We start from the raw sequence: 25,156 nt of genomic DNA, 5'->3' as shown, positions 1-25,156 counted from the left end.
CCCACTGATATCAGCCATGAATCATTTGGTCCAGGGCTGGCCACGAGCTCCCCTTTCCTTTGATAAATATCATTGATCTTTCTCCACTTGGTCTTCATGTCTAAGCCTTTGTTCTCCTTATTAATCATACCTAAGTATACACCTTATATGTTGAGCCTTATAAATGCTTTCTAGAAAATAGCAGTAGTCATTTTCCTTTCTCGACCCTCTGATCTCCCAGGTGGGTAATTTGGGAAATGTACACCAATAATTTCAAAATATAATTGTACAACTTTTGTATTTTTTAGGTGACTCCTAGAAATCCACATAGCCTACTTGCATCTGATGAAATCAGTCAGCCAGCCAACCAGCCATGTCTTACACTCCAGGGATTGGTGGGGACCCCGCCCAGCTGGCACAGCGCATCTCTTCTAACATCCAAAAGATCACACAATGCTGTGAGTTCAGTTTCGAATCCACTCCACTCTTGTTTTCAATTCTTAATTGAACTTGGTGGTAAGCGTGATAAAACTTTAGCGATTAAGGGAGGAGGGAGGAAGGAACCTTCTTCTAAGAACACGTTTGAAGAGGCTAGAACTCTTTAGAGTAAGTATGGAGATAATTTAATAGAAGAACAGAGTGCCTGCACAGGCCCAGGTTGCACTCTGTCATTAATAAAGATTTGCAAATTGATGTTTGTGTTTACTCTGAGACCACCTGGTTCTTGAAGTTGAGATCTGCTGGCTTAGCCTCATAGGTTAAAATCTAATGAGTACCAGCAAGAGGTCAAAAGATTTATATTCATTAAAAATAAAATCCGAACAGGTAGGCTTAGGCTAATTTTGTGCCTGCAGCTATGTGGTATAAATGAAAAGAGGCAGGAAGGAAGGAAGCACAGCTATTGTAGTTCCTTTGTGTGTTGCTCTAACAAAATGCACAAGATGGACAGGTTATAAAGGAATACATTATTTAGTCACAGTTTTGGAGGACGGAGAACACAGCACCAGCATCTTCTGACTTCTGGTGAGGACCTGTCCACCCATGATGTCACCTGGCAGGAAGGGAAGCAGGGGAGTGAGGTGAGGGAGGCACACTCCCTGTGTGACCATCACCATCATGAGGACCAATCTAGCGTAGAGAGACCGAGAAAATATATTAATATATTAATCACCTCTCAGTGGCACCTCCCAACACTATGACTTCGGGGATCAGGTCTCAACATGACATTCAAACTGTGGCAAGAGGGGATATTTTGATCTGTGCAGGGAGATATTATGAAAGATGGTGTGGATTCCCCTGCAAATTTCCTGTGCTACAGAGACAGCAAATCAACAGACCCACTTTACCCACCAGCACACATATATGTGTGTGCATACGCATGTTCATAGGCATGCTTTCAACTTAATTCCTGAATCACAGCTAATCACACACTGTAGGCTATTCTAGGCATCTTTCTCTCAGTGCTTTGGGACATTGCCAGAGCTGTTTTTTTTTTTTTGAGACAGAGTCTCATATATATATATATATATACACACACACACACACACACACACACATATATATATATATATATATATATATATATATATATATATATATATATATATCTGGCTCAGAACTTGGTATACTACAGACCAGGCTGACCTCGAACTCACAGAACTTCACCTGTCTTTGCCTCTGGAGTGGTGGGATTAAAGATGTGCGCCTTTATGACACCAGGGCTCTTCGACTGCATTAAGACACTTTTATTCTTCAGCCTTACCAACATGCCAACATACTACTAAAATACGGAATGCTTTCAAACGATCTCACCATTTTTTTTTTTTTAAAGTTAATCATTAACCTCTCGATATTGTTCTACACAAGTGATTTAGATGAGGTGCCAATGCACTTTGGAGGTCAAGGGAATAAAGTTACAATATAGACAGCCCAGAAGGTACTGATGTCTACTCTGACTTAGAGTAATTTGTGTTTCCTTTGGCGACTATCAGGGGAGCCAGGAAGGAGTAGCGTTGCACATCGTGCTGTTCATGACAGGCAGTGAAGAGTGCTTCATCAAGGCTATTCCAGCTTCCTGCTCCTCTGGTTTCAGATTGCTCCATGGCTTCCATGCTTCTTATTGTACAGAACACTGATGGGCCTCAGGTGAATGTAATCATCCATGTGACGTTTAAGCAAGCTGATAGTTCAGTTTACACATATGGAAAATCCAGGCCCTTTTCAAGAAAGGATGCCAAAATAGAATAGGTCCTCTGGGCTCATTGCATGGTGCCAAGAGGTTGAGGAGTGACTGTACCACTGGGAGATTAGAGAAGTGTTAAGCACTGGATAGTACAGGAAGGACCTGGACTGCTGGAGTCTGTGGAAGCTTGGGCTGGAAGAGGAAAGGGCTGGTTTAAATCAGACCATGCTTGCTAAGAAAGAGATCAGTTGCTCCAGCCAGATGAGACGTGATGATCCGAGCCAGGGTTGACTACTGCTACCACAGTGTGGATGACAGCTAAATGTACAACCTAGTTATAATCCATAGCTCTCTCAGATCATGCAGAAGGCTTCCCGCAACTGTTCGCAACCCTTAAGACAGGACCAAGCTGAGCCTCATGGTCCAGGCCTATAATTCCAGATACTCAGGAGTCTGAAGCAAGAAGATGACAATTTCAAGGTTTGCCTGGGCTACAGAGGAAGTTCAAAGCCTGTGCAACTGAGTGAGACCCCATCTCAAAAAGTAAAAAGAGGGCTAGGGATTTAGTTCAGGGATAGGACCCTTAGCTAGCATGTGCATGGCCCTAGATTCAATTCAATAATTAAAATAATTTTTAAATTAAGACTGAGATCATTATGTCAAGAAAAGGTCCAATGACTATCTTCAGATATGCAAAGTACTGTCTATCAAGCATGAAACTGAAGCCATATGTACTGTATTCAGGTTGCTACACAAGTTCCCAGCTATTGGGAATTAGAGTCCAAGTGGAGGAGGAGGAAGAGCTTTTGCATAGTCTAAATTACTAAAGGATGGCTTTGCCCCTCAAGAGTGAGTGTTGTTACCAAGAGACTAGAAATGGTGGTCAGATAATTCCCGAGTCATTTATTCAGAAATTTAAATATTGAAATGATGTTTCAGACTAAGTGACTTTTTGTTGTGATATGCCGTTCGGCACATTCAACAGTAGATCTTTGAGTGTTTATTACACATTAGACGCTGTTTCAGAGAATGTGACTGTCGCTGTAGACAAATCTATAAGGTCCTGCCTTCGTAGTGTACAGTGGAATTGGAGGTAACATATGGCATCAAAGTTAAGCAACACCATCTCCTATGAGCTAATTAGAGTGAGCGTGATGGGGAAGCAGGCAGCTGGGTGCTTCGTTGCTTAGATGCACCCTGGGTGTAGGAGGAAGGCCTGGTGGAGAGAGCTATAGGAGCAGGTCCCATGAATCAACACCCCACAACAGTCAAGAGCTGAACTGCTCAGAACACAGGGAGAAAGAACAAACCTCCATGTCCACAGCACAGGACTTGAGGCTAGAGTTGCCGGAGGGGAAATCAGAGGTGGCTGGGTGAGTTCCCGAGTGCTTTGTCTGCTCCGTAGAGTTTAGATTTTTCACTGTACAAGGCACTAGAAATCACTGAGAGCTTAAGAGGAGAAGAGACACAGTCAGATCTGCACTTTGAAAGGGTCGCTGGGGTTGCTATTGAGAGTCTATTGAGAGAGACTCATGTCGTGTGTCAGGGTTTTATCAATGAGGATGGAGAGACATGAAGAGTGTGTGTCCACACAGAGCCACGAGGACTTGCAGGTGTGTGTGGGCGGGCCTGAGAGGCAAGGAGAGGAGTCATACTTTTTGCACAGAACACACAAGTGATGGTGACACGTGTGAACGAGATGAGAAAGGCTACCACCCGGGACTAGTTGGGGAGGATTTTGTTTCCTTCTAGTAATTTCTTTTTTTATTTTTACTACAGTCCTAGGGAAGTATGCTACCCCTGGATCGCTTCACCCTTGGTCCAGTAAATTTTGAAATGTCTTTTGGACATCCAAGTGGAGATGTCAGACGGTTGAGATACATGAATTTGGAAACTGAGAACCATATCACAGTTTGTAATGTGTAATATGGGATCACAGTACAAGTAGTATTTAAAACCTTAGATCTGAATTAAATCAAAAAGGATTCAGAAAAGGGTGTTAAGAACTATGGAAGTCAGGAAGAAAGTAGCATAAAGAATTTGAGTGACCAGAGAACTAAGAACAAAATAAAGATTTTTTTTTAAGGATGTTGAGGCCTCATCTATGTCTAATGCTGCTGAGATACCGAGTGGGGAGGAGCACAGAATTATGTCTGGCAAATGGCGCTGAAGAGTATTCTCATGTCTGTATTCCAAGTGTAGGGTAAAAAAGAACTGTTTTGGCCATTTAAAAAGATATCCCAGAATTCTGCTCACCCATGCTTATGCCTTGGATGTGGTTACCTATCTGCCAGCAATGTATTTGATCTGGGGTTTTCCTGTTTAAGAAGGAAAGGATGAATCACCATTGTGTAGACAACTACCTGACCCTGCCTTGGAAATCGATGATGGTCAGAGCAAGGGTTGCATTTCTCCACTAGAAAAGGAAAACTCTAGAACTTTACAGTTTAATTGTAAAAGAAAAGTAGTCTTTCAAGGCCAGAGGGGACTGGGAATATAGCAATAGAACAGGAATTCTCAAACCTGGGGGTCACGACCCTTTGGGGGGCCTAAGACCGTCAGAAGACACAGATATTTACCTTACGATTCATAACAGCAGGAAAATCACAGTTATGAAGTAGCAATGAAAATAATTGTATGGTTGTGGCAGGGGGTCATCACCACAACGTGAAGAGCTGTATCAAAGGGCCACAGCATTAGGAAGGTTGAGAATCACAGCTCTAGAAAGTAGTTTGCCTTCATCTACTCTGCAAGGTGAAGCCAGATGTGGTACCGATGGAAGTGTAGTCTGTTTCTGAGTACATTTGTCTTTAAGTGAAATATGAAATAAAGGCATCAGGTAAGGAAAGGGAAGGAAGAGACGGGTTTAGATGGCTTAAACAACTGAGATAGTGAACGTAAGGTCCAGCAGGAGGTAGAGAAGGAGGGATTGGTTGGTTGAATGCAAATTTGAGACTTTGGCATGTCTTTAATGGCCAGCACTGCTGTGCATGTTTCCAGTGTCTGAATGAAAGCAAGTTCAGAGTGAAACTACGTGACTGGTCCAGATCTAGCCTACCGTTCTGGTAAGAGCTGTGCAGAAACATGTGGAAGTGAAAGGCAGAAGCGTGAAATTTCAGTTCTCTCTTCCCCAGTCTCACAACGCTATTAATACAGATAGGTGCGATGGAATAAGGGTTCTCTTCACCATGGTAGGTTCTTCTTTGACACTAACATTTGCATCATTGAAAGTGTGTCCTTCCGGATTACCTGCTTTTGTAAATGAGTCTAGAGAAGGTATTGTGAGTAAGGTAGCTAGAAAGTGGGCATCTGCTCAAACAGGCTTCCTGGGCCTGCAGTGGGAAAAGTTTATGTTTCTGCTAGTTTTGATCAGATAAATAAGATTTATACAAACAGTGAATCATATAGCTTATTTTATGCCAAAAAGAAAACAGTCATTTTTATTATTAGAGGAACCCACAAATAACAGCAAGAATATAATTTTATTTTCTTTTAACAGTATCCTGGCAGTTCTGTTTTGCAAAGCATAGGATATGAGGTTTTTGGTGTTTTTTTTGTTTTGTTTTTTGTTTGTTTGTTTTGAGGTAGTAGGTATTGAATTGAAGGCCTCATACACGTGAAGCAAGTGTTCTACCGCTGAGCTGTGTCTCCAGAATCCTTAGCCCCCAGACAGTATTTTAAACTTGTCATTTTTTTGCTGTTCAATAACTTCTTTTTGAAGGGAATCTGTACTGCGATAAATCTGCTTCCACAGCAAACACTATGGCAGTGATATAATTAACAGTAAACAAAATATTTAGACATTATAAGTGTCTGCACATATACATTAACAGGCATATGCTACATAGTGTAGATGGTTACTTACTTTGAAACAATCTGACCTTTCAATGACAAGTTGAATAGATGGAACAAGCTAGAACTTTATGGACTTCTATGTGAACTCCAACATGGAAGATTAGGATGATGTAGCAGATATTTTTATCCCTTGGTGTAGGCTGTTGATCTTTAACAGAGTTGGTAAGACATTTGTACTGGCAGCCCTCCCTCCAGTGCCTGTATGCCATAGACAGAGCTTTTTGTCCCAGGCTTGATATGGCATCTAGCCCTTCTTAGTTCAGGGTTTCTGAGAGCTGTTCCCAGCAGGCTAGAGTTGCTATGCAAGTGAGTCTCCTAGATCTAGAAGCTCAGCATGCATCACAGAAATGATAGAGTTAGTTTCTCAAAGCTTGAGTTTCACGTTCAAGAGTAGCATTTTTGTTAGAATATCTGGAATTGGTATATCCACTCATTACCTTTCTCTCGTCCTCGGTATTTTCCTTGAGACAACTCCTACCTATGATGTAGGAGGTCAACAAGCCTTTGTGGGCTGACCAGAGAATGATATTTGTACATGGGCCATTCATGGTTCCTCAAAGACCTCATTAAAAAAAATGTCTTTAGCGGCGTGTGCGCAGCAATCCAGCACTCAGCAGAGGCAGCGATTCTATATTCGAGCCACCTGGCTACAAGTATTCAGAAAGCGCAAAGTACACAGAAAATGTCTCGAAAAACCAAAAAAAAAAAAAAGTCTTTAGAACACAAAAAGAGAACTTGTATTTTTGAAGAGCAGAAGAAATATATTGAAATCTTCAGCATAGCATTTTTTTCTTTAAGAAGTTGGCATACATTTATTATTAAATAGTATATATGACTGACGAGTATGCAGTCCAGTCACTCTCCACTACCATGTCCTGCAGACTGGGGAGTCCATTCTGAGCCACCAGAGTCCTTTCCATGCTTACACTTCCTCCATGTCCATCAAAGATAAGCAGGACCCTGAGATTTAAGCATCACTGATTAATTAAAGATTCATCAGATAGATTTAATTAGTGTGTTTTATTTTGGGTTGGGCTTCACTCTCTTTTGAGTCTCTGGGATTCATGTATGTGGCCATGGGTCATTTGTTTTCATTTGTTGTATTCCTTCTTCAAGTTTTTATACCACAGTTTCCCTTCTCTACTACCACAAACATTTGAAGTCTTTATGTGTTGTTGTTGTTGCTTTGGTTTTGCCCTTGGCTGTCATAAGTGATGCTGCTTCTGTTACTGGCTGGGTTGGTTGCTCTTAGGATTTGTGCATGATCGGTGTTAGTAGAGACAACAAAAGCTTCCTAAAGTGCTTGCTTCCTCCAGCTGGTACATCACAGTTCATAGTTCCAATTATTGCTAACATGAACAGCCTAAAAGTTCATCCATTTCAGCAACATTCTTATCTCGTTGTAGCTTAATTTGCTTTTCTCAAAATTCAAATCGGGATGTTTGAGAATGTAGCTGTTAGGAAACTCAGAGGACATAGAGCATTCTGTAATCCAGCAAGCCGTGTGTGTGTGTGTGTGTGTGTGTGTGTGTGTGTGTGTGTGTGTGTGTGTGTGTGTGTAGGTACCTTTCCTGAGATCAGAGACAAAGAGTGGGGCTAGCTCTTTCGCCTTGTAGCATGTGGTTTTCTTGGGTTTTATGAGTGGATTATGGTCTCTTTCAACTTTGTGAAGCATCACAACCAGAGTCTCGGGGACTTCTGGAAACTCTTCTTACATGTGCAAGGTGGTGCTTTTCTGCTGAGAGGCCATTTGTCATGAGATGTACAGAGCATATTTACAAGATCCATGATGAGAGCAGCCATTCATAAGAGTGACTGGAGCAGTCATTCTCAACCTTCCTAATGCTGCGACCCTTTAATACAGTTTCTCATGGTGTGACCCCAACCATAACATTATGTCATTGATACTTCAAAACTATAATTTTACTACTGCTATGAATCGTAATGTAAATATCTGATATGTAGGATATCTGATATGAGACCCCAAAGGGGTCACAACCCACAGGTTGAGAACTGCTGGGCTGGAATATCACCAGGATTATATTGTATTTTATGATATTTGAAGGTAGGAGTTATGGGCATAAATGTTTCTAGAGTGAGTCCTGCCAGAATTAATTAAATTAAGAATTGAAGGAAGTTGATAAATAGAATCAAGAATAGCTAACTATGAAACATTATTTGAGGAAAAAATTTTCATACATAGTTGTTATAGTTAAGTCTGTGCCATTAAGGGATAGTTCCAAACCCAGGGTCACTCAGACAGCCCTACAATATTCTGAGGGACAAAACAAAAGTGTAATGGGTATGGGAAGGAGATCTGTAAAGAAGTGTGGCAAGAACAGAAGGGAGATGAGAGGTTAAAGAGAGAGAGTAAGCAGAATGTATTATAGACATGTGTGAAATTGTCAGTAAAATTTATCAATACAAAATAGAATTCTGACATTTGAGTAAGGATTTTTTTTTTCAAGGAGAATCATAGGTGGCTAAAAACTTTCAGAAAACAAACTAATCAAATCCATTGGTAGCAAAATCTTCCCGTCGTGGGGTCTGGAGAGATTGCTCAGCAGTTAAGAATACTTGCTTCTCTTGCAGAGGACTGGGGTTCAGTCCCCAGCAGACACATGGTGACTCACAAACATCTGTAACTCCCATTTCAGGGGATGTCACACCTTCTTCTGCCCCCCCCCCCCCCCGGGCACTGCGGGCACATGATGTATGTACGTACATGGAGGCATAGCACTCATGTGCATAAAATAGAAAGTGAACAACTCTAAAGAAAATGACAAAAGCCTTTCCAGCAGAATTTGAGTACAGAAGTTTCTGCTAAAGCTTGCATGATAATATCACATGTGCTTTCTCCTAGAGGTTGGTTTTCTGAAGCTATCTGGGAGGCTCAGGTAAAAACTTGAGCCTTTGCTATAAATGTTAAAAGATAACAGAAACATGTTTTGTGTTAAGTCATTTGTTTCATTTTTTAGTCATATGTCTCCTATAGACTCAACTATTTCATCAGACATAATCTTGATTAGAATTTTAAAAGAACCACAGTGTCTCCACAGTAACTATTCTTACTGCACACATACTGTTCTTGTTTATGATGAAGAACCACTGCTTAGCACTTGACGCCATAAGGTTCTTAGGACTTTGAAATGAAGTAGGATGTCTCTTTTATATGAGGATGGATTAAGTGGGAGTGGATATGGGAGGATTTGGGGAGGAGTTAGGAATGAGTCTAGTCCACATCCATTGTCTGAAATTCTTTAAGAATTAATAAAAGTATTTTTCAAAGTCTAGGTCATTTTGTTGGTCTGGGTGGAAATATGTTCTGGTCTAGTGAAGAGACGCTCTTTCTTTTTTTTACCCTTAACACATGACTGCACAAAAGGGAAGCCAGTATCTTGACTGTTCTTTTTGGAGCCGGATCAGACTTTCCTGTCAAAAGGATTCCAGTCTTAAGAAGTGAGCAGATTTTCTGGAATCATGTGCACTTGGAAATAGGAAGTGATTTTTCTCCAGGGGGTCTTTTGGTGGAACGAGAAGGTGGTGTTAGTGGAGGAAATGGAGGTGAAAACTCACCTCTTCCCTCCTCCTCTGCAGTCCAGTCTACCTGTTTTTCCTGCCACAGCACCTGGAAATATGTGATTGAGATTACTTACCCCCTTGCACATCAATAGCTTTGGTGTTGTCATGATTGTTTTCCTGCCTGAATTGTTGATACAGGACAGAGATAGGTAGGAGAATATGTCTTATCCACTGGAATCTTAAAGAGAAAGACACCTTTTTTCCTCTCTAGTGACTTGACCTACAGGTAGAGTGGGACTGCTGTTTGTGAGGCATGAATATATTTGTTTCATGCACTCAACTCTTAATCGGTGGCTTTAAGGTGCTTCCTGGAAGTTTCTCACTTCCCTGTTGTGAATCATCTCTGGGCTGATGCCCTGAGCATGAACTCTCTTCCCTTTGGTATCCATCCTGCACTCTGATTTGTGAGACTTCCATGGGTGGATCCAGTCTAAGTGCACAGCCCACTGGTTCCGTACGTCATCTTGTCCATTTCTCTTCGTTTCTACTGTCACCACCCAGGTCCACATTGTTCTTACTACTTCAAATGACAGCACCCTCCAAATTGTTCTCTCTGCTTCCTTTCTTGCCTACCTGGTCTTCTCACTCATATCAAGGCAGACTTTTAAAACTATAGATCAGCCCATGTCCCTCCCTCCCCGGTGTGACCCCTGTTTAAAACTCATCTATGATTTTCTTGGCTTTGTAATCAAGTGTGAACCCCTATACTGCTCACATCCTAATCTGCCCCCTGTGCCCACTCATCATCTACCTCAGGTTCGTTCTGCACCTTCTTGGAGTGACCCCTTGTGCTTGCTGTCTTTCAGATGGCTTCTTTAGGGACATTCAGGTGGCCTCTGCATCCTTGGTGATGCCTTGTTTGATCTGTTCTCCAATCATTTCCTCATCAGCTTGCTTTGGTTTTATAATATCTCTTATCAGAAAAATCTAAGTCTAATTACTATTTATTTTCTCTGTGCTCCCCATTAAAATGTTAGTCTTTCAGACAAAGGTTTTAATGTCTCAGCCACCAAAGTACTTACATGAAATTTTTTAAGAAAATGAGGTTATAATATATAAAGGGTATCTTTTTCACTATTTACTTTTTCTCCAGCATCTGCTAGCTTCATGCGTTTCATTATTGGGTATTGCATCTCTCTTTTAATAATCCTTTATTCATGGAATTTTTATCTTAAGATTACATGTATTTGTATGAGTTGGGGATCTGTATATATGCTGTCTACAGGAATGCATCCTTGGAGATCTACATAGATAAAGCGCAATGTTGCTACATTTACTTAAACAGTTACAGTTATTATTAGCTTTATTCACCATGACTATAATCTGTGTCCAGTGATTGATGGCATTACAGTGTTACTTCCCTCCTATGAAATTACAGTTTGTGGTTAGTTGTGCAATGGCCTCCTGTCCATTTGGTTGGCTGTAAGCTGACTTGTTGTTCTTTAGGTTTGACTAGTATTTGTTTCCTGGAATTAGTTTGACAATTTTTATCCTTGTTTCTTTGGTTTCTTTATAAAACTGTTTGCTTGTTTGCTCTTACCAGTGTCTGAGCAGGATTTTTCATTATAAGAGAATAATTGCCTTTTATGTGTTTACCAAACAGGGTTTTGCTTAAAGTAGTTGATACTGCTAGTTACTTTGGAAGAACCCACATAGGACATGAATAGTGTTCTGCTTTGATGTATTTATCCTTCTTAGACTTCCTCCTATGGTATAGTTATCATGATCATTGAAGACACCATGGCTGCAGTAATGAATTAGTGATGTGACTTATGACCATTTACTTCTATAGATGGATTTGTCTTCATCCCCTATGAAGTCAAAAAGAATGCCCAAAGACATAACCAAGATCTGGTGGTAGCCATGGATCGTTGTTCTCCTTGGGAATGTGGAAGGCTTTGCCTTTAATAAAGGCCCACTGAGGCCTGCTCACTGGGAAAACTCAGAGCATTGCCTTGCTGCTGGGCAGGGATTAAAAGCAGGCTGGTCAGGAAACATCTGGTGATTTTAGTTATATTGTCTTTCTGGAAGGTATCTAAGCTCTTTTTGTGTTTGTTTGTTTGTTTGTTTGTTTGTCAGTGAGTAAGTGATTCTTGCTATGTGGCTCCTATTGGCCATCTGTCTCCAGAGTACTGAGATTATAGCATGTGCAGCCACATCTGCTGTCTTAATCTAGTATATTATTTATTTTTTAGTTTTTTATTGTGTGTGTGTGTGTGTGTGTGTGTGTGTGTGTGTGTGTTCATGTTTAAGTATAGAAGTACAGGCATATGTCCCATAGTGTGGAGGTCAGAGGACAACCGCAGGGGCTCACCAGGGACAGGGTGTTTTTGCTGTGTTGCAGCTGCCAGGCAAGCTGGCCAGTGAGCTTCTGGGGACTCTCCTGTCCCAGCCTTCCATCCTGCCATGGGAGCAGTGGGCATATAGACAAGTATGACTGTGCATGCTCTACATGTATTCTAGGGATTTGAATTCAGGATGTCATGCTTGCATGGCAAATACTTTACCCACGGAGCCATCTCCCCAACCTTAACCTAGAGACTTAAGGCACTTTAAATTGTATGTTCTGTGCCTCGTGTTAAGTATGATTGTGTTTTTAAAATGTTGTTATCAGACACTACCATCAAGTTTATCAGATGAGAAAACTTAGTTTTGGAATGCTTAAGTCACTTGCTCGAGTTCATACAGTGATGGGAGATTTGTGTTGGATCTCAGGACACTTCTGATTCATATAACACTATGTGTTTAGATCATGTCATATTGTATCAGAGTGTAATGTGTGTGTCTGTGTAATTTGTCCCTATATATGAAACATCTGTTGTGTGCTAGACAGTCTGCATGCTAGAGGTCGGTCAGCGAGTAAAACAGATGTTGGCATCTGTAGAGTGAATGTTTAGTGGGAAAAGAAATAAGGTAAAGACATGAGTTAAAAGGAAAGATTAAGTGGTTTGAACAATAGCAATTAACAAAAACATACTGTATGCTGGAGGGGGGCTGTATCTATGAGGCGAGTACCTGGGAACCAGGTAGGCTTGCCGAGAAGTTAAAAGTTGAGCTGATATTTGAATTCGTCATTGAAGTAATTTGCAGAATGCATCTTGCAATATCTGAGGATGTTCTGAATGGGGAAAGACACAGAGAGGGCTGTTCAGATGGCAGCTCACTTGAGGTATTGAGGTGAAGAGGAGCCAGTGCCAGGTTAGGTCAGCTTCACGGGCCATTGTAAAGGCTAGAACAAGGGTTTGGGCAGAGGCTTCGCAGTCATAGTGCCGAAGCAGAGGGGGCATGCTTTTAGATGTGTCAAAGTGGTTAGGCTAGAGGATGTGGGCAAGGGAGCAGATACAGTAGATAGACTGTAGCGTGTGTGTGTTTTATCAAAAGGCCAGTAAAGAGGAAGGTGAGAAGAGGCGGGGCTGATAGATAGCAGGCTTATGGAATCAGCATGCCAGAGGGAAGGAGCTGGATGCATAGGAGGCGATGATTATAAGTGATGCGCCTGGCATGACACTGGACTAGTGGAGGAGGCACACAGCATGTGACATACCCCAGGAGCATGCAGTCACGGCCCAAGGGTAGAATCATTTGGTGAGCAGTGGAAGGGATCAGCCACTTGTGTTTTGAAATCATCAGGAATTAAGACAGGAGTCTGGGTGAGCGAGATAAGAGTTAGCCGAGAGCTACAGCTATCAGACGAGGCACGTGTGGCCGAGGAAGCAGAATGCCTGAGACTATCCGGGACAGAGGAGATGGGTTTGGGCACTTTCTGCACATCAGTTCCTCTGATGCTCAGTCAGACTTGAGTTCCGAATTTGCCTTCTCTTTCTTTCCCGAGTGCCTCTAGTTTTAACCTCGTTAGTCTAATTATTTGACTAGGTCTTCTGGCTCGTTTGGGGTCTTCCTTCCCACATTTTAGGATCATCTTTAGTGCAGTTTCAGTGCCTCTTCGTCATCCTATGGGATGACTTTGATTTTCCGGCCAGGAGGTTGATGTGTGGAAAAGAAAATGACCGTTTTCCTTGCTCAAGGACCTCTCTTCCCCAGTCTGTGCTCCCCTCAGGGAAGGGGAGTCTCAATTACTTTCTTCTTTGCCTCCTAGTATTGTCTTGGCTTTGGAGGGTTGTTCCTAAGTCTTGATCACTCCTTATCATTAGTGTCCCAAGATACACAGCCACCTCTTCCCAAGCTGTTCCTCTCCTTTTGGAGAACAGTTAGCCTTTCATTTAAGTTCAAACCGCCTCTACCCACCTGCCTTGGCAGGCTGCCCAGTTCTTTACTGCCCAGCACCAGCCAGTGGGTGGGGATCTCTCTTCTCTCTTCCTCTTTCAAGTTGGAACTTAATTATGTTGCATATATACCTTGGACACGTGGCCTAAAGATAATTGTGTACAATATTTTCATAGTGATTTTGTGGGAAAATTTTTATAGTTTGCAATTTTCTTCTTGTGTCATTGTGTACGTGCTCAAAATGAGATTTGGATTTTGGACTGGGGATCCATTCGTAGTGAGGGTCTGTGAGTGACAGCAGCTCTTCCTCCTTAACTTCACTCAGCATTTGTTGTGGTTCCCTGTCCATCCATGGGGTTCCCTGTCCATCCATGGGGTTCCCTGTCCATCCATGGGGTTCCCTGTCCATCCATGGGGTTCCCTTTCCACCCATGGGGTTCCCTGTCCATCCATGGGGTTCCCTGTCTATCCATGTGGTTCCCTGTCCATCCATGGGGTTCCCTGTCCATCTATGGGGTTCCCTGTCCATCCATGTGGTTCCCTGTCTATCCATGTGGTTAACTGCCTGGCACCTGCTTATTTCTGTTCCTTTGGCCTATGCTTATCCAACTTAAGTTTATTTTCATTCCTCTGAAAATATAATTTGTAGGGATTTCCTACCCCTATCCCCCACATCTGTTCTGTGCATCTGGATAGTGGAGGGAAGGAAGGAAGGATTCAGAATCAAGCTTCTGCTGAGTTCTTAAAGGAAGTTGACATCTGTCCTTAGTAACTTAGAAACAGCTGTGTGGTATCTTGCCAGTGAGCTCAGCTCAGACACTGGGACAGAGGTAAGGGTTCGGAAACCATTGCCGTGTGTGCTTGAGGTGACCTGGTGACTCAACTTGTCCTCTGCTGCTGCTTTCTGACAGAATAGCTGGGCTGTCTCCTGTGGGTGAGAGGAGGAAGCAATCCGATATCAAGAATGCTGGATCACTGCAAGGTGTAGGACATCCCCACAGCCCAGACCTTCTCTGTTGGCTTCTTACCCAGTTCTACTGTGCAGAGCCAGGACCTCACCAAGCAACTCAGCAGTGCATGTGTTAACACAGGAATGCAGAATGTCCTTGCCAAGAGGTCCAGCCTGTCATGTCTGCTCATCTGGAAATCCAGTTTAAAAAAAAGACTTGCTTTTGAGCTTTGTTATTAAGAACCAGATCCACAGAATTACCCTCTACTAATCCAGTGTAGCAGTAAACTGTACTTTGTTGACTTACATGTGGGGAGCTGATGAGAAACCTAGACATGTTCTAGACCTGAGATTGCTTTACAGAGGAAGGGTGGAATGTCTGCAGGGATGCTGAGCTGGGCAGCAGAGGCCGGACACTAGGGACTGGGCCACTGGAGGCAAAGGTTTCTCTTTCCTCTCCACCAGGAAATGGCCTCCGTGGTTTGCTCAGTGCTTCAACCCTCCCAGACAATTAACTCCACTGTGCTGAGTCACAAGACAGGACAGGACAAGAGATAAAACACTTTGAAAAGAGGCCACTAGGTTTTTAGCAGCCATTTTGTGTGTGTGTGTGTATGTGTGTGTGTGTGTGTGTGTGTGTGTGTGTGTGTGTGTGTGTATTCTTTGAAAACTTTTCCACATGTGATCTGCTTTTTTGGGGATTAGAGCACAGTTTTCTCGATATTAAATAAGCCAAGTTCATTTGACTTTTCCCATAAATCTGTTTTGTGTTTTACACATTTTCAACCAAGTGAGCATTCCCTGCACACTTCATGCTCCACAATGAACCTGAATTTCAGCTTTCAAACTTGCTAGTAAATGCCTTGCATTCTTATAGCGATCTAGGTCATTTCCAATTGTTCCCATACATTTCCTTCTAATACTCCAAACCACCCTGTAATACAGGTAGAAACTGATGAAGGAAGATTTGACTGTTTTAACATTTAAGGCTTTTTCTAGTTCTGTTTTGATTTTGTATGTCACTTGTACCAGCTGCTGGGTACATGCCATTGTCAGGTACCAGCTGACTTGTCCCTCCTAATTAAGATGCGTTCCTGCTGATGTCTTTATCATTACCTCTAATTCCAGCAGTAGATTGTAGATTATTGTCGTTAAGGTGACTGTTACTATGATGAAACACCATAACCAGAAGCAACTGGGGAAGAAAGGGTTTATTTGACTTACATATCCTGAATCACAGTCCACTGAAAAAAGCCAAGGTAGGAACTCAAACCAGGTGGGAACCTGGAGGCAGAAGCTGATGCAGAGGCCATGGAGTGGTGCTGCTCACTGGCTTGCTCCTCATGGCTTGCTCAGACTGCTTTTTTATAGAACCCAGGACCGCCAGCCCAGGGATGGCACCACCCACAATTGGCTGGGGCCTCTCACATTAAACACTGCCTTAAAAAATGTGCTCTGTGCTTGCCTTTAGCCTGATCTCAAGGAGGCATTTTCCCAATTGAGAGTCTCTCTTCCTAAATGATTCTAGCTTTTGTCAAGTTGACATTAAAACTAACCAAGACATGAATGCTACTGAATTCTCCTCAAAGCATGAGTCACGACAGTTAATAAGGATATTCTTAGTGTTCACTTCTGACTCATAAGAGAAAATGACCATCCGCTTGCTTCTGTTAGTGTCCATGTGCTGGCTCTCATTGTCTCCAGGACAAGCTGCTTCTCCATGTTGTTTTTAGTTAATGACAACTGGGAATCGGGTGGTTTCTGTGCAGGAGAGTGCCGAGCAGCTGTGGCTGGAGTGATGAGGTAAATGCCCAGAGTCAGCAGCAGGAAGTGGAATCACATTTCCAAGTCAAGCTGACTCAGGTGCCCTTGCCGGTGGCCTTTCCTGGTAGGTGCAGACTTGTTCGTCCTCTGTGGAGTAAAAGACTGAATCGGAGCGTCAGGGTCACACAGGTTTCACCAACCATTTTGTTTCTGACATGTCACAATTCTGTCATTCTGGATTCAGTGCTAGAAGACGGTGGTGGTACATTCTGCCCTTGGCTGTTTGGAGGTTATTTGCAGGTGCTCTATGTGGTCCCCAACAGCCTGTCATACTCCCTTGTCAGACATTTGTAAGAGCTCCACATCCCCCGGCTGCACCTCTACAGAGCCCTCACCCAGTGTACCTGCAATTGGAAAATAGACACATTTTGTTATGAAGTATTTTTCTTGTATCCTCGTCCACTGGAGGGCAGCACATCCGCACGTATTTAACAAGAAGCAACAACAGGAGCCACTTGTTTTTGATGAAACAATAAAGACCTTTTGGGTGGAGGTGTTGGAGATACTGTCAGGTTATTGAAAAATGTAGTATATTCCATAAAGCCCCTCCCTGGAAGTAAGCAATAGTACAGACAGTACAGAATGGCAGACAATAGCAAAAATGATTTATTTATTTCATTCTCATAGAAGTCTTGATTTACATTTTCCTCTTATGTAGTAAATTAGGAATTTCTAGAATTCCTTTTGTAATTTGAAATGTATTTCTTAATATTTATGCAGCATGTTCATCTTTAATTGAGTCTATTCCAATTGAAATGGAATATCACTGTCCTGTAAACTCCAAAACACCTCAAGACCATAAACTGAAATGGAACCATCAAGAGATGGGGAGGAGCATCGGTTTTTTCCAGATCACTAGCCTGCTTGCTATCAGCCTAGCAGCGTCTTGCCTTTTCCCTGAAGGCATATTTTCCCTCAGGTATCTTTGTGTTGCATGATCAGAGTTGTGCCAAAGGAATCCCACTAGCCAGTTATCCCCATCACTCTCCAAGAGAAAAAGGTCTGTGGAAGCCATGGGGTCACAAAATAACACCGTGGTAATAGTCTTCGACAAAGAAGTTCATCAGCAATGCAGAATAACTGTAATCCAGCTTCTAAATTAACAACGTAACAGATAAGACTAGTCTGTTCAAGCCTGTGCCTTACAAGCACTAGCAACACATACTTTCTGAAAATTATAGGGGTTCAGTTTGATGTCCAAGCATCCTCGGTGGAAAGTTTGCAACATTGTTAAGTATTTATGTCCAATAGACTTAGTAACATAATTATTTCTTAGTGCATTCAGGGCTGAGTGGAGCTTGTAAATACAGAATTTAGTTAATGTTTAATAAATCAGAGCAGGGATGTCAGCTTTTCTATTAAAACATCAAACAGTAAATATTTTAGACTTTTGTAGGCAATGCGCAATTTCCTACAAATTCTTCATTTTGTTGTTTGTGTTTACTCTTTATATTCAATAGCTATCTTAGCTTGGAAAACTACAAAACCAGATCCTGAGCCCATCAGGGCATTTGATGACCTTGGTACCGGAAGGTAGTGATAGCGGTGTGAAAAATGATGATGCTAGAAGACAAAAGCAGGCCAGAGTGGACCTTGCCATCCCCTGGTGGTGCATGGAACTCACTTGGGGTGCTGGGTCCATGCAGTCTCCATGCGGCTTCTTTCCATTGATTGTACAAGTTAGGGACACTTGACTTTTGACTCCTTTGTGTTGACCAAACACTCAGGCCAGGAAACGACCCCTTTCAGTATTTCTATCACACTGAAAAAAATACTAATTCGAAAGCCAGGAAATGACTATTTTAATCCCAGCTCCTTTACCAAAAGCAGTTTCTTGTACATCAGTTATTCTCTATGGCTATCAATGTCTTTGTAAAATGAGATTGAGTCAGTATCCACCCCCGCTCTGTTCCTGTGCCCAGTGCAGTCCCTAGAGGACTGAGTGACAGCATTGCTGAGAGTGTGGACCAGAGTCTAAGTGTAACCTGTATACAACGGTGGAGAGAATGCATAGGGGAGGAGGCAGATAGTTAAAACAGGGCTCTAGGCCAGTTAAGGCAGCCAGCTGGCCGCGTGAACACTTTGGGGGAACACACGGAAAGCACTGTTGTCCTTTTACACGGCCTTGATCCTAATGCAGCTATTTATGGCAGACAAAATTGTAAGTAAAGATGGCTTTGAACAATAGACTTCTACCTATGAGACCATTCCAGATGATCCATAGACAAAGAACGAAATAGGAGGTGGCCAAGAAGGACTGAAGCTATATCTTGGTGGCTGGGATAGAGTTGGGTCTCTGCCATGGTACAGCTACAAGTTGATCATGTAAATGTGTGATCAAAGACACCTGCAAGATCAGTGTTGGCAACACTGACCAGGACTAACAGCTTACAGCCAGTCAATGTCATCAGCTAACAAAGCACAAGTCAGATACAGGCAGAGGAGGAGGCTTCAACATCCCTTAACTTGGTGGGTAGGCCATGGACAGGGAGGGCATGGCCATCAATCTGGTTGGGCCAGGGAACATGCATAGAGTGTCCGTGCCCTCCATTGTCTTGGCTGTTGATAGATAGCCTAGAGAAGTAACCAAGCTTACCAGTTGTCCAGTTGCTGCCATAGCCGTGTAAAGACTAGACAAGGAAGTTCAAAGGCCTTTTCCTCTCTTGGAAACTCTTCCCTGTCTTGCAACTTTCTCTCACTTTTCCTTAATTCCTGAATTCTCCTTTATAAAACGTGTTTTCACTTGGCATACTCCCAGGAGTGTCCATGTCTTTAATCTTCACTGGAATAAGACGAGGAACAATGTTTGGTGACCACGAGTGTCTGGAAACCTAGGTCCTTGGGTTATGATAGCTTCTGTCACACACAGAATCCCTGAAGTATTGATGGTTTTACAATTAGAGGCCAACCAGCTGTCTTGTAGATTATCCCATAGTCTAAACTGGTCCAATTTCATCCTCATAGTTAGTCTTGGGTTAAACATTTTGGCGATATATATATGGATGCTTGTGACTCTCTCAACACATCCTGCATATGGTTCCTAATGCCATTTCGTCCCGTGTTGGTACTGACTTTGAGCTTTTGTTTTAAACAATACATTTATCAGTGGAAAGGTTATCTCTTAAATATCATCTCTCAGGGATGGCTGAGACTGCTTGTGGTTTTAGCATTCTTTAGTCTACTCTTATCTGTGTGAATTGTTACACCGATGACTGAAAATCACGTTTCTAATTGTGTTATACACTTCTCGTTTCAAGCTGTAATGCTCACTTTATGTTATAGTAAAATATGTCATTGTCATAATTATTGTCCCATAACTTTTATGCTGGTAGATTTAAGTAAAACTTACATGCACTACTCTCGGGTCAGTCTTTGTAGCACAGGAATGAGATTACCATTTTGGGTCATGAGCACAGTTTCACACGTCAATGTCACATTCAGTTTTCTCTTGGAAAATCAGTCTGTTGCTGTTACTGATTAGACAGAATAAACCATTTACTTTTTATCTTTTTCAGTTATTATTATCTACCATTATGCCTTTGTTTTTTTTTCTTTTCATCATTTAATTACCTTATTGCTTCTAATGTAATATTTTCTGTGGCTGCACCTTTTCTTACAATTACTCATTGATTTCCTATTATGACAGCCGTGGAAATACAAAGGACTCTGAATCAACTCGGAACCCCTCAAGATTCACCAGAATTGAGGCAACAGCTGTAAGTTCTGTTTCTTGTGGGGGGGGGGTGTTTTTTTTTTTTTTTTTTTTTTTTTCTTATGAGACAGGGTTTCTCTGTGTAACTACCCTGGCTGTCCTGGAACTCACTCTGTAGACTAGGCTAACCTTGAACTCACAGAGATTCGCCTGCCTCTCCCTCCAGAGCGCTAGGATTAAAGGTATGCGCCCACTGCCCAGTTTGGTTTTGTTGTTGTTTGTTTGTTTTTTAAGACAAAAAAAAAAGAGAATCTGCTTTTGTGGTGGCTTTTTATTGGAGAAAATGATGGAAAATTAATAAGATAGGAGGATTGCTGAGAATTTAAAACCAGCCTGGGCTACAGAGTAAGTTCCAGACCAGCCTGGGCTACACAGTGAGACTCTGTCTCAAAACTTATACACACACACACACAGGCACACACAGAAGTTACATATGTTTCAGTAAATATGCCAGCAGGAATAATAATAGTACTTTATGTGTTTTATAGATTTTATAGTATTCTTCTCTTTTCTCATCTGAACTTTGTAAAATATGATGTTCACATATAGAACCATTTCTAGTAAGGAAAATCTCTCTTTCAGAGCCTTGGCGATATGCCCAATATCTGCCAGAACCTCTTAAGTCCTCAGAACTTTAATAGCTACAGATTACAATTCACACACACACACACACACACACACACACACACACACACACACACTCATATACACACACAGGGTCACAGACACATACACGTATACAAACACAGACACACACATACATACACATACACACACGTACACACGTACACATACACACAGCATTGCATGTATCTCCATACAACAATTAGCTGGAACAAAAGTACAAAGATGATATAAAAAGATATATAGTAGAAACTCATGTTTTTTAAAAAGTACCATTTGAAGTATTTGTAGTTGTCTGATAGTTATGTTTTATTTTCTACAATAGAATGGATGTTGGGGGTGACTCATAGCTAATACACCATCACTCATTGACATGCAATGCAATGGAAATACATATTTCCATTTACATACATTATTGTTGTGAAGTTAACAGCGGAAATTCTGAATCCATAGACATGATCGCGCAGGTTGCCTTTTGAGAGCTTTGACTCTCCTGTTCCAGAGACTTAGAGAAGCAGGTCTAAGCATGGGCATTTGGTGTTCTAGAGCTGTGAGCTGGCTATTATTCTTCCTCACTAGCTCTATACAGGCATCTGCATCTGAGCATCTTTTTATTGTGAGCCTCACTGGCAGTCCACGTGTAACGGAAGGGATGTACAAGGGAGGCCCTGGTGCCATTCCTAAGCATCCCTTTAATGCAAGATGTTATTGCTGGATATCAAGTTTTTTCATTATAATTCGTACTTTTTTTCTTTATAAGTTATCTAGGAAAATGCAGGTCTAGGTGTAATTTACCCGTTTGTTGTATTCAAGTCTGTTAATAAGGAAGCCCTGTTAGATCTTCTCCATCAAGTTTAACTACTAGTAAATTTGTACTGTCGCCAAATCTCCTCCATCTTTGTGTTTGTGGAACATAAGTGTTCACATAAAGAAATAAGACATACAAGATGTACCTCACACCTGGGAACTGGCCAAAAACAAATAGTCCTTCTTCCTCAGATGCCCTCCCAGGGGAGACACAGAGCCGAGCTGTGCACATTGTCACATTCTCAGATATAAAGGACCAGATAACCAGCACTGTCCTGACTACATGCCCTTCTCACTGGAGTCATATTCATTGATAGCTAATGATTTTTACTTATCGGTAATAACAATTCATATTTATTTTTCTAAGCATGGTTATTCTGGGTGAATGAAGACCTTTCTATGTCATAGTTCTTAATATTATTAAAAAAAAAACCTAAAGATTTGGTTTGGCAGAAGAAATTGACAGCCTGTTCAGAAAACTATGAGTACTTTTATAGTTTATAGTTTGAAACTATGAATACCCAGACAAAACACCAGTTCCTCTACAGCCTTTTACTAGGGTTGACACAGAGTGGCAGAGTTCTTCTTTGGCTATGATGTGGTTTTGCCTTCTGTTTCTCCTTTCGTTTTTTCTTTTCACTTTAGGCAGCAGAAGCAGCAGTATACTAACCAACTTGCGAAAGAAACAGATAAGTACATTAAGGAGTTTGGATCGCTGCCTACCACCCCCAGTGAGCAGGTACCAGGACTTTCAGATGCATGTTTTGATGTCCTGAATGTGAAAGAAATTAAATGCATGGTCGGATCTTTGAACTGTGATGCTACAAAGGAAGTTAGGCGACCAAAATAAAAAAAATTGTATTTGAGATTAGTTACAAGAACACAAAACTGTATTTAGTTGTTCAGGTAGTATCATGTGGTTCCATAAAGCAGAAATTATTTCCATGTAGTTGCCCTGACCCATAATTAAGAGCATACTGAGATAATGCCTTCTGTGTAATTGCTTCCTGGCTTTGCAGGGATGTTGCCCCCCCTCACCCCCCCACACCCAGCACACACACACTCAAGATGTGCCTGGGGGCACAGTTAACTCCTTGCTTACTTACTGCAAGTTATTATATATATAAGTGTATAGGTTTTATTTACCTAAAAGGGGGATTACCTAAAATTAAGACCTTGACCCACTTATCAGCTACTACAAAAGTCTAAGGTGAGAAATCCTGTAGGGCAGGCCTTTCGCTTCAAGACAAAAGTGCAAGTGTTTGAACCCACTAGAAAGGTGCCTGAGAGTCCATCAGATAGTCTCTGTAACTGGAGACTGAGTGACAATTTTAGGATCAAATAAAGAGCCAAAGAGTCGTGAAGCAACTGTTGCAGATCCCAGTGAGCTTCTCCGTTTGACCCAGCAGGCTGTGTCTCTCCCTCCCCTCTAGCGCCAAAGAAAGATACAGAAGGACCGATTGGTGGCGGAATTCACAACATCGCTGACAAACTTTCAGAAGACCCAGCGGCAAGCTGCTGAGAGAGAGAAAGAGTTTGTTGCCCGAGTGAGAGCCAGCTCCAGGGTATCGGTGAGTATTATGAGTGATGTGGTCAAGGCATGGCATTTGCGTCATCCTGATGTGCAAAGTTGTAGAGGTCTGGGTCACTCTTAAATCTGTGACTATTTTAAGGATGTCTCCTCAGGTTTTAAGAAGAATAATGTCGTATATTGTTGTAGTTACTCCTTGTGGAGCAATAGCAGAGTACACACTACATAAAAATAGAAAAACTGGTTTGTTAAAGGTTAGAGGTCAAGTCCGGGTGGTCTTTTCATGGCAAGTTGGTTTGAGGCTTGGTGTTCGGGTGTGTGCCAGGCTATGATGATGAACTCAGTGCATGTGCCAAGGGATTCTGAAAATGAATAGGAGCCTGGAAACGTTTGAGTTAATCTAGTTTTAATTTCTCACAGGGTCCCATTAGTTGGTGTTGCACTCTTTAATGTAGAGTTTCACAATGACATTAAGTATTAGCTAAATTATATTTATTATTTGGTCCTTGTAAATAGCGAATTCCCTCCTCGTCAGTTTAAGATATTATTTTGTTATTACTTAAGCAGAACTTATCCTTCCCTGCTCCAATTGCACATGCACACACCCATATGTATGCACACACTCACATGTGCACATACATGAACACATACCCACCCAAAATACCTTCCCTGCTCCCATAGCACATGCACACATCCATATGTATGCACACACATGAACACATACCCACCCAAAATACAGTTAAGCCATCTTAAAGGGAACTATAAGTGTTGTTTACTTTTCCTCATTCTTGCTTTCTTTCTATCTTCTAACTAAATTATTCAGGGTGGTTTTCCTGAAGACAGCTCAAAAGAAAAGAATCTTGTATCCTGGGAAAGGTAAGAAATTAAAAAAAATTATAAATCAAAAGATAGTTTTTCAAGTATTATATATTATAGTTCATGAAGCAGAAATAGAGCTTTTATTGTATTATAAAAATAAACAGCTTAATATTTATAAATAAATAGTAAATTTGGGAAATATTAAATATTTATAAAATATTTATTATGTAATTTGTAACTAGATCACCCAAATAAACTTATTTGCATAATTTTAAGAATAAAATATTTTTATGTGAAGTTACCAAGTATACTTCGTAATACTTAAGTGAGTCTAAACTATATATGATGAAACCATGAGTGTAATGAAAATAAGGTAAAATTTGGGTAAAATATCTTTTTATACTTAGAAGTTTTTATTTATTTATTGAGGTTTCTTTGGAGACAAGATCTCACTGTGTTGTCCAGGTTAGCCTGGGATTCACTGTGTAGCCAGGATCGGCCTTAAATTCTAGATCTTTCTGTCTCAGCTTGTCTAGCTTACATGATTACAGGCATGTACCACCATGCCTGACTTTTTAAACTTTTTTAAGTGAACAATATTCTGGTCTTGAGGATTAAAATCTCTCATTTAGTGGATAATAAGTCCTGTTTCTGTATTTGATTTTATAGCCAAACACAGCCTCAAGTCCAGGTCCAAGATGAAGAAATTACAGAGGATGACCTCCGCCTTATTCACGAGAGAGAGTCTTCAATCCGGCAGCTGGAAGTAAGCCTCACAGCCACACCTCACTGCTGCTCTGTACTTTGAGCATGTTCACAGACCTGAATAATGCCGGGGAAGAAAACTCTAAGAATATCTGTCAGTTTGGTGAACTTTCTAGTATAGAATTTGGAATAACTCTTGTATAAGAAATGATGCTATTGGTGCCAGGGGGAGAAGCCATATTCCTTCCTCGTTGTTAAATCATTCACAGTTCTCCTTACTGTTGAGAAAATACCATTCTAGAAATAAACATCTGTCTTGGGAATCTGGGGAACTAACACCCTTCAGCATACCGCCATGCCTCC

At 41.5% G+C, this 25,156-nt stretch overlaps 1 protein-coding gene across 2 annotated transcripts in view; it reads left to right on the top strand.

The window, feature by feature from the left end:
* Positions 1-25,156, top strand: part of Stx7 (syntaxin 7) — a 38,162-nt gene that overhangs the window by 5,816 nt on the left and 7,190 nt on the right. For both annotated transcript variants that reach the window (XM_028877410.2, XM_028877411.2), the window contains exons 2-7: positions 288-437; positions 20,242-20,311; positions 22,384-22,477; positions 23,172-23,309; positions 24,093-24,145; positions 24,758-24,854. In XM_028877410.2, the coding sequence (XP_028733243.1) occupies positions 353-437; positions 20,242-20,311; positions 22,384-22,477; positions 23,172-23,309; positions 24,093-24,145; positions 24,758-24,854 (537 nt within the window). In that variant the 5' untranslated portion in view covers positions 288-352. The remainder of the gene's footprint in view (positions 1-287; positions 438-20,241; positions 20,312-22,383; positions 22,478-23,171; positions 23,310-24,092; positions 24,146-24,757; positions 24,855-25,156) is intronic.

The sequence above is a fragment of the Peromyscus leucopus genome, chromosome 8a (assembly GCF_004664715.2).
Source record: "Peromyscus leucopus breed LL Stock chromosome 8a, UCI_PerLeu_2.1, whole genome shotgun sequence".
In the NCBI taxonomy this organism is placed as follows: Eukaryota; Metazoa; Chordata; class Mammalia; order Rodentia; family Cricetidae; genus Peromyscus; species Peromyscus leucopus.
Note: the sequence above shows the minus strand (reverse complement) of the source record. Positions and strands in the feature narration are given on the sequence as shown.